A 10946-nucleotide genomic window follows, 5' to 3' on the forward strand; every position below is an offset into this window, starting at 1 on the left:
AAATTGTTTCATAGTATAGCAATTTTCAAAGAATAAAGTGTGTACTAATATCCTAGATAAGTAATTTTTAGTTTAGAGAGCATTCATTTAAAATATGGTATCTCATCAGTCCAAGAGTAAAATGGTGAGAACAAAACAATGTAACTCAGGTACCAGAACGGTGAGCCAAACAGTAGGACATTTTTTTGCAATTAAGTCCTCATACAATTACCAGATAACCTACTGGATCATCTTGGTTTTTTTTTTTTTAAAGATACTGTGGTTTCTGCCTCTCTCTCTCTCTCCCTTTTCTTTTCTTAAAATTTATTTATTTTTTGGCTGCGTTGGGCCTTTGTTGCTGTGTGCGGGCTTTCTCTAGTTGCGGTGAACAGGGGCTACTCTTCATTGCGGTGCATGGGCTTCTCATTGCGGTGGCTTCTCTTGTTGCAGAGCACGGGCTCTAGGCGTGCTGGTTTCAGTAGTTGTGGCTTGTGAGCTCTAGAGCTCAGGCTCAGTAGTTGTGGCGCATGGGCTTAGTTGCTCTGCAGCATGTGGGATCTTTCCGGACCAGGGCTCAAACCTGTGTCCCCTGCGTTGGCAGGCAGATTCTTAACCACTGTGCCACCAGGGAAGCCCTGGATCATCTTGATTTGAAGATAATTTCAGGAGCAGCATTTTAAGGAAAATCCCAGCTAAAACATTTTAGCAATAACAAAGCTTGGGCTCAACATGATAATGCAACATTCAGTTATAATAGAAATATGTTTTATTATGGACAGTGAAACAGAAACAAAGAGAAAGTAGAGGTATCAACCATGTACTTCATGTCCTTTTCTAGAATAAACAATGTTTATTAGGAAGTTGTACCCCCATTTACAATAAGTATCAACAATATCATGAAATAGTGGAACAATTACTGTCCAAATACTGAACTCCTGTAACCAAAACACATTTTGTGTTCAAGAAAACACAGTATCACACACCAAAAAACACCCCATACACACCAAAACCAAAAATCAGCTCCAGTTTAGGACTGTACTGGCTGGAAAACACTTATTGTGTTACTGCTTTAAGAACCCCACGGAGCACCTTGTAACTCATCAACTGCACATTTTCCTTTGTAGGGAAACAAGGTCCTCTCTCAGTCACGTAGGCATATGGGAATCTCAAAACCCAGAGGCCATCAGGTGGGAGAGTGATTTCTTGTTTTTCTGGGTAGAATACTGGACATGGTGGTGGGCCTGGCTGAACCTGAAAAACACAGGTTATATGATTACTTTAATATATTTCAATAAGAAACACCTGAAAGATAAGTGCCTAAACAAAGGATAAGTTCACAGAGCACATAAGATTAAGCAGGTAATGTGTACATTCTTAACTCCAATCATATCTGATATTACATTAAATAATCTCAAATATTATCCTGCTTTTCTACAGATTTTTAACTCCAAGTTCTGCCTCTAACCAGATGACGTGAATTGATGGTGTGAACTGATTAACACACCTACAATATGTTTTTCAAGAAACAGAATATTAGGTATAAGAGATATTTAAAATTAAGACCTGTTTAATTAGTCTGATACCCTGTACTTTTTTCATATAATCAAAACAAGCATCGGCATTTTTTGTTTGTCTGAGGACAAAAAGGGTTATATTTCTTACCTGAGGCATTAGTATTATCTGCAAAGGAGCATCAGGAACCACAACAAAAAGCCTCATAAGTTGAGCATAATGTGGTTTTAGCCCCCTACCCTGAGATGATGACAGAATATATAAGGGCATATCACTATTCAGGGCTTTTAAAGCTGATTCCTTGGGCCCACTTCCCATTACTTTCATTACTTTGTCAGGTCCTGAGCACATAAATCTTCGTCCTCGAGAGTCTTCATATTCAAAGCCCACAAATGCTCGCGCTATGTCATCTCGCCGTCTTCCTCTTCCCATTACAACTGCACTTCTCTTTCCAGGAATAGCTTTATTTGGAGCAGGCCAAGAATTTGTGTCTAAGTCTCCTTCATCTTCAGCCCTAGTCCTGATGACAATGTCCCAAGGCATAAGATAGTTTGTTCCTGGAATGAAGCCCTGTTGGTCCAAACCAGTATGAAAGTTATAAGACTTAGCAGGGCCTAGTTTAATCAAGGACCAGCTGGAGAATTTGGGTAGGAGACCTTTGGGGCAATTTGAGTGTAGCATGCCTGGGAGATATTCAACTGTGGATGCCTGCCGATCAACCAAGTTTGGTCTCTTCTCAGTTTTTACTTCTCCTTGACCATGAACTTCTGGATTATCTCCTACTTGTGGATCAGCTGGATAGGTACCTAAACTATCTGTGGATTGGCCTAAGCTCAAAGCTAAACTCAGGCTTGTGCTCTCTCCTTGGGTTTGAGGTTCTTTTTCTTTAAGTTTATCAGCATCTGCATCTGGAGGGGCAGGAGATGATTCGTTTTTGGCAGGAGCAGGATCTGGAGTACTTGGTTCAAATACTGGGAAATTGATGTGATCCAATTTTCCACAACATTTTTCTTCCAGAAGCTATGGAGGAAGGAAAAAAACAAACAAACTAATCCTGTGAAACTTTCACTGAAAACAACACATGCTTCACATTAAAAAGCAAGATCAACAGTTAATAGGTAAGCAAATAAGTATATATAAAGAGATTTCCCTTGTTAGATATCACACTGCAAGTCACATTTGCTTATCTAGATATTTTGCTTCTGAAAAAATATATTTTTACTCAGATGGTCGTTAGCAAAAAAAAAAAAAAAAAGAGAGAGAGAGAGAGAGAGAGAGAAGAGGAGGAAAAAAATGTAGAGTCTACCTGATAAAAGTCATAGTTAGCTGCCTTGATATCAAAGGGATCATCTCGAGGTGCCTGTTTCCTTCCACAGTTACAGGCACCAGTGGATCGAGCTCGGCTATTGTGATACAGCACAGGAGGATTTCTATCAGGCTCTGGTTTTTCTCCTGGAAAATATAAGTCACTATTAATTTTACACACAATGCAGACCCAAATTTATATTGCATTCAATTGCACCTTAACCCCAAAATTTCTCCAACCAGTTCTTTGGAAATGAGAAGGGAAAAACCACCCAAAACACAAAAACTTGACTAAACACACCTAACAGAGGAAGCAAGTGAAAATACATGACATAATACATATTTTTAATCTAAACTTTTAGGGTCTCTAAGTAAATTTTATCATCATCATAGTGCCCATACATTTCATTATATTCATTTCAGTTAAACAAAAGGTAAAAATGTTAATATGAAATTCCTGAAACTTTGTATTATTTAATAGTTCTCATTTACTAATCCCCTAGGGTTCATTCTTTAAATACAAGAACATAATTAGTAGTCATAGCTGATTTTTCTTTTTACAGCAGGAGAAAAAACTTAAATCTGATGTACCTAAATTTCTGCAGGGCCCTCTTTTTAAAATGTCAATACATAATGAACAAACTCTCTTAAAACAAGAATAAAAACACAGCTCAAAGTTTTGATTTCAAAATACTGAGAAAATTTTAGCCACCTGATTTAGGTAAGGAGTGAAATTTATGTACACAGTGTTGATCAGTTAAACTCCTCTCCTCACAGAGCTGATGGCCATTGCTCCAAAACTTGTAGCAGTCCTCGTGTAACTGCATGGCATACTTGTGAAAGGCTGGACCCCTAGCATGTTGACTGTACACTCGAAGAGCCTGGGCAAGCTGATTCTTATGGACAGTCATTGTGTAATTATGAGGCAAATTTGACTGGTAGGCACTATGGGCCATCGGTAAAGCTTTTTGGCACCGGTTCTCTGAGAATTTTGTGTCAATATCCAAAAACCCTTCCAAGACTTTAATACTGCTTAAAATCTTAGACGTTAGCTCCCCAGTGGGAGAGCCCGGCTCCTCCTCTTTCCCATCGATAGCTACTTCATACAGTTTTGAAGCTGCTGAGATCCACTTCTGATAAGTAGGAAGTTCAAAATGGGAAGGCTGTGGGTTCCTGCCCACACTGTCATCAAAACCTTTCTTGCTTAGTACTAGCTCTACATGCTGCCATAGGAATTCCCGAAGAGTGAAATCCACTAGCTGCCCGGAAGAACTGGAACTGCTAGTGTCAGTGTGGAAAGAAAGCTGTTGTCGGCTGTGCTGCCTTATCAGCTGGTATCGCCTGGACCCAGAAAGGGGTGCAGGGACCAGCAAAGATTCAGGGTCTTTCACAGTACAATGACTCCTAAGTTGGTCCAGCAACATGCCTACTGGGTCCTCCTCCTGGCTTCCAGGAACGATGTACACAAACGCCTGATTGGCAGGCACAGTAAAGAGGCAGTTGATACTCTGATTAGTCAAGACACGACTCTTCCGGAAGATTCTATAGATCTGGTCTTCCAGGGCATGCTGCAGTCTCCTTTTGGGAGAATGCTTCTTGGGCTTCTCTGGATGAGCTGGGTCTTGGTTCCGAGGGGGTTCCACCTTGAGTGCTCCATTGAGTTGAAAGAGGAAAAGGAGTCTAGGTGGGCAAGGTCTGCAGTTGAGCTTCCAGTCTTTGCCAACGGGACAATCCTTAATGGCTGTTTTGAGGAGGGGCAGTACCTTCTGTCTCAGTCCATCCAGGGCTCTGAATACTCGATCGTAAGTGATGTCAAAGGAACAAGTGGGATGGACCAGAAGCAAGATGTGACAGACGGAGAAAAGGTAAAGGAGACTGAGGCACTGCAGTTTCTCTTGATGCTTCCAGAACTCGTGCGCTTCTGCATGAGGTAAAGGGAGGCCACCTCCAGCTTCCCCGCTCTGAAGGGCCCGACAAGCCCGGAGAAGTTGGGAATTGTCACAGATGGAAGTTAGAAGAAGATACAGAACTTTGCTTTCCTGGTTGTAATAGGCTTGCAGAAGGCTGTAGTCCTGGGAACCTGGCTCAGTTCGGTTCCCTTCCGCGACAGCTACACCTCCCCGAACTGGATCCCCGGACCCGGCGCCAGGGTCCCCGGCTCCACCAGCCTTCCCGATGACCCCAGCCTCGGTCCTGATTCCAGGCCCCGAGTCTCCAGGATCCTGGTGGCGAAAGAGGGGAAAAACCTGTCGGTCGCACACGGTGTTCACAAGTGAAAACTTCTCGGAATTCAGGCGCAGAGCCGTCTTGCCGAAGATTCCCACCACGCAGATCTCATCCTCCCGCCAAGGAGGCTCCGGTCCGCCAGCCGCGCCCCCACCACCCTCTGTAGGGGACCCCTCGGGACTTTCAGAGCCTGTCCAGGCTGAAGCGCCCATTAGAAGCTCTCTCAAACTGACAGGACCCGCCATGGTGCGGAGACTACTGTAGCGTTCTTCCGGTCCCTCCGGTAAACAGAACCGGCTCTCGTCCAAGTTTGAAATCCCTCCTCCGCTTCTTCAGTTCCTGCTTTCCTCTCACTTTAGGTTCCGCCTCTCGCTTCTCCTGTCATAGTTTTCCACCAAGGTTTTACCTAGTCCTACAGCACAGCTGATTTAAGATTTTCCTTAACCGGAGACTGTAGGAATTGAAATATCAGAAAGACATTTAGAAGCAGTTAGGGCTTTTTGTTTGTTTGTTCTTCTTGATAGACAAAACGTTTAATGAATGTTAAAAGTTACAAAATCATTTTAGTGAAAAGGAGAGCTGTGTTTGTGACAATTCTAAAATAACAATAATTACATGCAAGATAAAGGCAGAAGTAAGTGGTTTTGAAAAGGAGTTATATTCACACTACGCTAGATTTAATTCTTGTTAAATATTTATAGAGCATCTACAACAGGTTTATTGTCCTCACCACATTTAACCTCTTAATCCTTTCTACATTGTATTTTCTTTCTGACATACAACTACTCACCCACCCACTCATCTCACCTCCAACTTTCTTTTCACTACCAGTAGTGATTTTATTTTATTTTTATTGAAGTATAGTTGATTTACAATGTTGCGTTAGTTTCAGGTGTACATCAAAGTGATTCAGTTATACATATTTTTTCTGATGCTTTTCCGTAATAGCTTATTACAAGATATTGAGTATAGATAGTTCTCGGTGCTATACAGTAAATCCTTGTTATTTATCGATCTTATATACAGTGCTGTGTATCTGTTAATCCCATACTCCTAATTTACCACCCCTCCTTTTTCCCCTTTGGTAACCATAAGTTTGTTTTCTATGTCTGTGAGTCTATTTCTGTTTTGTAAATAAGTTCATTTGTATTTTTTTTTTAGATCCCACATATAAGTGATATAATATTTGTCTTTATCTGGCTTACTTCACTCAGTATGATAATCTCTAGGTCCATCCATGTTGCTGCAAATGGCAATATTTTATTCTTTTTTATAGCCAAGTAATATTCCATTATGTGTGTGTGTGTGTATGTCATATATATGTCACATATATATGATATATATATATGCCTCATCTTCTTTATCCATTCATCTGTTGATGGACACTTAGGTTGCTTTCATGTCCTGGCGATTGTAAATAGTGCAATTGGGGTGCATGTATCTTTTCAAATTAGAGATTTCATCTTTTCCAGGTATGTGCCCAGGAGTGGGATTGCTGGATCATATGGTAACTCTATTTTTAGTTTTTTTTAAGGAAACTCCATAATGTTTTCCATAACGGCTGCACCAATTTACATTTCGACCAACAATGTAGGAGTGTTTCCTTTTCCCCACATCCTCTGTAGCATTTATTATTTGTAGACTTTTTGATGATGGCCATTCTGACCGGTGAGAGGTGATAACCTCATTGTAGTTTTGGTTTGCATTTCTCTAATAATTAGCAATGTCGAGCATCTTGGAAGCAGTTAGTTTGCAGTTCAATGAATAAAAAAATTCCACAAAAAAGAGTGTCAAATGACTCTTCTAAAAGTAGGAAACTGTTTCACTTTAAGCTCTAGAACCTTGTTATACAAGGTGTAGTCTGCAGCCCAAAGAAGGAGCTTGTTAGAAATGCAGAATCTTAGTCGCCACCCCAGACCTACTAATCAGAACATGAATTTCAATAAATCCTAATGATTTGTACACACTTTATAGTTTGAGAAGCATCACTTTAAAAACATCTTTCAAAGCAAGGTGAACAGATTTCTTTCTTGACTCCATATCATTGGAAAAAAAGGCAGGGATTTTGAAAGGTTTATGGAATACAACAACAATAAAAAATTATCAAACTCAGAAGAATATATACTAAAATGTTTAAAACGTGTTAGGATTTGTTTAATTTTTTTCTTTACTCTTTTCCCTGCTTTTTTAAAAAATGGATTTTTTTAGAGTAGTTTTAGGGTCATAGCAAGATTGAGCACAAAGTACAGAGTTTCCATATACCTTTTGCCCCTACACAGTCATAGCTCCCTTTACTATCAACACTGGGCTTCAGAGTGGTACATTTGTTACAATCTATGAACCTACTTTGACAAATCATTATCACTCCCAAATTCATAGTTTACATTAGGGTTTATTCTTGGTGTTGTGCATTCTGGGTTTGGATATGTATCCACCATTAACGTGTCATATAGAATAGTTTCACTGCGCTAAAAATCCTATGCATTCTACCTATTCATTTCTCCCTTCCCCCAGACCCCTGGCTACCACTGATCTTTTTACTGTCTCCACAGTTTTGTCTTTACCAGAATGTCATATAGTTGGAATGGTACATACAGTGCATAGCCTTTTCAGATTGGCTCCCTTCACTTAGTAATGTGCATTTAAGTTTCTTCCGTGTATTTTATGATTTGCTAGCTCATTTCTTTTTTGTGCTGAATAATATTCCATTATCTGGATGTACCACAGTTTATTTACCCATTCACCTACTGAAAGACATCTTAATTGCTTGCAAGTTTTGGAAATTATGAATAAAGCTCCTATAAACGTCTGTAGGCAGGTTTTTGGGTGGACATACTCTTATTTTTATATCTCTATTTTCTAATTTTTCTACAATGAACACTTTCTTCAATTTGTAATATTAAAAAAATTATTCCTTGAATAAATGTGGAAAGCCTTAATTCAATGTTTGATTTAGCTGGCTGGAAGTTCAAATAGTTAAGATTTATTACTTAAAAAATACTCTGGCTTTAAAGTAGAGATGAGATTAATTTGTGTTTAATGAGCTCTTACTTGTCAAAAAATGATCACAATAAAAATCAAACAGATTAGTTACTCTGTGTATGGCTCTGTGCTAAGTCCTTACCAAGAATTATCTCATTTATGCATGATCTCACCAAAAAAAACCTAACATAGAAACAGAGAACAAATTGGTGGTTGTCAGATGAGGAGGTGGGAGGGGTAGTGGGGTGGATGATGGGTAGGAGGGGAATGGATGAAGGTGGTCAAAAAGTACATACTTCCAGTTATAAGGTAAATAAGTTCTGGGGATGCAAGGTACTTCGTGGTGACTCTACACAGTTAACAACATTGTATATTTGAAAGTTGCTAAGAGATATATCTTAAAAGTTCTCACCACAGGAAAAAAAATTATAACTATAGAAGGTGATCAATGTTAACTAAATTTATTGTGGAAATCAGTTTGCAATAGATACATATATCAAACCATTATGTTGTATACCTTAAACAAATACAACGTTATATGTCAATTATATCGCAAGAAAAGTGGTTAGGGGGAAGAATTATCATTTAATTCTCAAAGGAAGGGAGGGGCCCTAAGTCCTGGCGATGCTGTTTTTAATATATTAAGCTGTGTTGGGCTTCCATAAATTCTTCTCAATTAACACTTATTTACTAACAAGAATTTAGAAAGGAGTAGAGGTGGGCTTTCAAATGTATTTATAAAAATTTTGTTTGTCTATTTGGTTTTTACTTGTTTGCTTCTCTACTTCTATATGTCCAGATTCTATCTCTCTTCTAAAAGCCAACTAAGATAAGAAATTGTACATGTTTATCCGCATAAATTATATTGTGATCCTCATCATGTAGATTATTTGCTGTTTAGTATGTGACTTTGCTACTATAATTTTAACAGTTCTTTGACTTACAAAGCCAGGAAAAATAGTGTCTATTAACCGCATCCATTTGTATAGATTTCCCAAGTAAACAAAATGTTGAAAAACCAAATTGAAAAGACTCTCTATGCAGCTGCTTCCCACTAGCTATCTATTTTACATTTGGTAGTGTATATATGTCAATGTTACTCTCTCACTTCGTCCCAGCTTACCCCTCCCCCCTCCCCGTATCCTCAAGTCCATTCTCTAGTAGGTCTGTGTCTCCAATAGATGTAAAAAACCAAAAGACTCTCTAGAAGAAAACAAGAGTAACAACTCTCATACTTTGCTGAAGGGACCATAGATTGATTGGTACAACCACTTGGAAAAACAGTTTGACAGTATCTAGAAAATAGGCACGCTTTATAACCTAGAAGTTCCACTCCTAGATATACACACTAAGGTAACTCTTGCATAAATGTACATGTTCAAGAATGTTCAAAATGGCATACATAGCTCATGATAGCCAAAAACTAGAAACAACCTTAATGTCCATTGACAACAGAATCAATTAATAACTATATTCATACATCAAAAATAAATTATCTATAGCATTGCACAGTAATATGGTTGAATCTTAAATGTAGATTAAGAATGTAGATTAAATGTAGATTAAATGTAGAAAGAAGCCAAAAACAAAAGAATATATAATGTATGATTCTATTTATGCAGAGTTCAAAAGCGAGCAAAATAAACCATAGCATTTAGGGGTGCATACTAGAGGGCAAAGCAAAAAAAAAGCAAGCAGATCAGTAGTTACTGTTTTTTTTTTTTTAATTAATTATTCAATTTTTGGCCGCATTAGGTCTTCATTGCTGCTTACGGGCTTTCTTTAGTTGCGGCGAGCGGGGGCTACTCTTCCTTGTCTACGCAGGCTTCTCATTGCGGTGGGCTCTAGGCGTGCAGGCTTCAGTAGTTGTGAGCTCAGTAGTTGTGGCTCACGGGTTCTAGAGCACAGACTCAGTAGTTGTGGCACACGAGCTTAGTTGCTCCACAGCATGTGGGGTCTTCCCGGACCAGGGCTCGAACCCGTGTCCCCTGAGTTGGCGGGTGGATTCTTAACCACTGTGCCACCAGGGAAGTCCTTCATAGTTACTTCTTAAGGAAAGGTATTAGGATAAGGGAGGGACACAGGCAGGATTTCTAGGCACTTAAATGTCTCTTTTTTGGTGTTTACATGAGTGTTTTATGATTTAATTTATATATTTATATTTTATGCACTTTTCTGTATGTGTAATATTTCTAGTAAAAAAATGTTAAAGAAGAGAAAGACCAAAGGCTCAGTCTCAAAATAAACACTGGAAGCATATGATCAGCAACAATTTAATGAGGCCATAGCAGTTACAGGATTCTCAAATGGGTACAGTATAAAACCTGTCATAAAATTAGCAAGAGAAGTAAGAACACACTTCAATACAGGTACAACGGTAATAGCAGCTTTACAAATGTTTATCTATAGGATTTCTATAGTTTTTTGTAAAAAATGAACCTTTATCTCACAAGAATGATCAAATCATTTAAAATAAACTGATACAGTACACAGTGGTTTATTAATATTATAAACATTATAAATGTCCTAGAAAATATTTACAAATACTCACTGGCTTTATTCTCAGTGATTATTCCCTTTAATTTCACTTAATATAAACATAGTAGCAGGTTTAAAAAAATTTATTAGAAACAGATATATTTCTTTTATATATATATAAATTTATTTATTTTTGGCTGCATTGGGTCTTCGTTGCTGTGCACAGGCTTTCTCTAGTTGTGGCGAGCAGGGGCTACTCTTCATTGCGCTGTGTGGCTTCTCGCTGCGGAGCACGGGCTCTAGGCACGCGGGCTTCAGTAGTTGTGGCTCGCGGGCTCTAGAGCGCAGGCTCAGTAGTTGTGGCACATGGGCTTAGTTGCTCCGTGGAATGTGGGATCTTCCCGGACCAGGGCTCAAAACCGTGACCCTTGCATTGGCAGGCGGATTCTTAACCACTGAGCCAC

At 39.0% G+C, this 10946-nt stretch overlaps 1 protein-coding gene across 1 annotated transcript; it reads right to left on the reverse strand.

Moving 5' to 3' along the window:
- Window positions 1–727: 727 nt before the first annotated feature.
- SMG8 (SMG8 nonsense mediated mRNA decay factor) lies at window positions 728–5289 on the reverse strand. Its single transcript, XM_060082521.1, has 4 exons — window positions 3509–5289; window positions 2798–2943; window positions 1642–2511; window positions 728–1230 (listed from the first exon to the last, which is right to left on the reverse strand). Exons 1-4 carry the CDS (start codon window positions 5265–5267, stop codon window positions 1033–1035), a joined length of 2973 nt encoding a protein of 990 aa, XP_059938504.1. The 5' UTR covers window positions 5268–5289; the 3' UTR covers window positions 728–1032.
- Window positions 5290–10946: the final 5657 nt, after the last annotated feature.

Source organism: Mesoplodon densirostris, chromosome 18 (genome assembly GCF_025265405.1).
Source record: "Mesoplodon densirostris isolate mMesDen1 chromosome 18, mMesDen1 primary haplotype, whole genome shotgun sequence".
In the NCBI taxonomy this organism is placed as follows: Eukaryota; Metazoa; Chordata; class Mammalia; order Artiodactyla; family Ziphiidae; genus Mesoplodon; species Mesoplodon densirostris.

What these genes read in the sequence shown, in the direction of transcription:
- SMG8 (XM_060082521.1), bottom strand. Translation starts at nt 5,267, where the DNA reads ATGGCGGGTCCTGTCAGTTTGAGAGAGCTTCTAATGGGCGCTTCAGCC. An exon ending in CTAACTATGACTTTTATCAG is followed by an intron (nt 2,512 to 2,797) that starts GTAGACTCTACA and finishes CTTCCTCCATAG; the next exon opens with CTTCTGGAAGAAAAATGTTG. An exon ending in AGATAATACTAATGCCTCAG is followed by an intron (nt 1,231 to 1,641) that starts GTAAGAAATATA and finishes TGTGTTTTTCAG; the next exon opens with GTTCAGCCAGGCCCACCACC.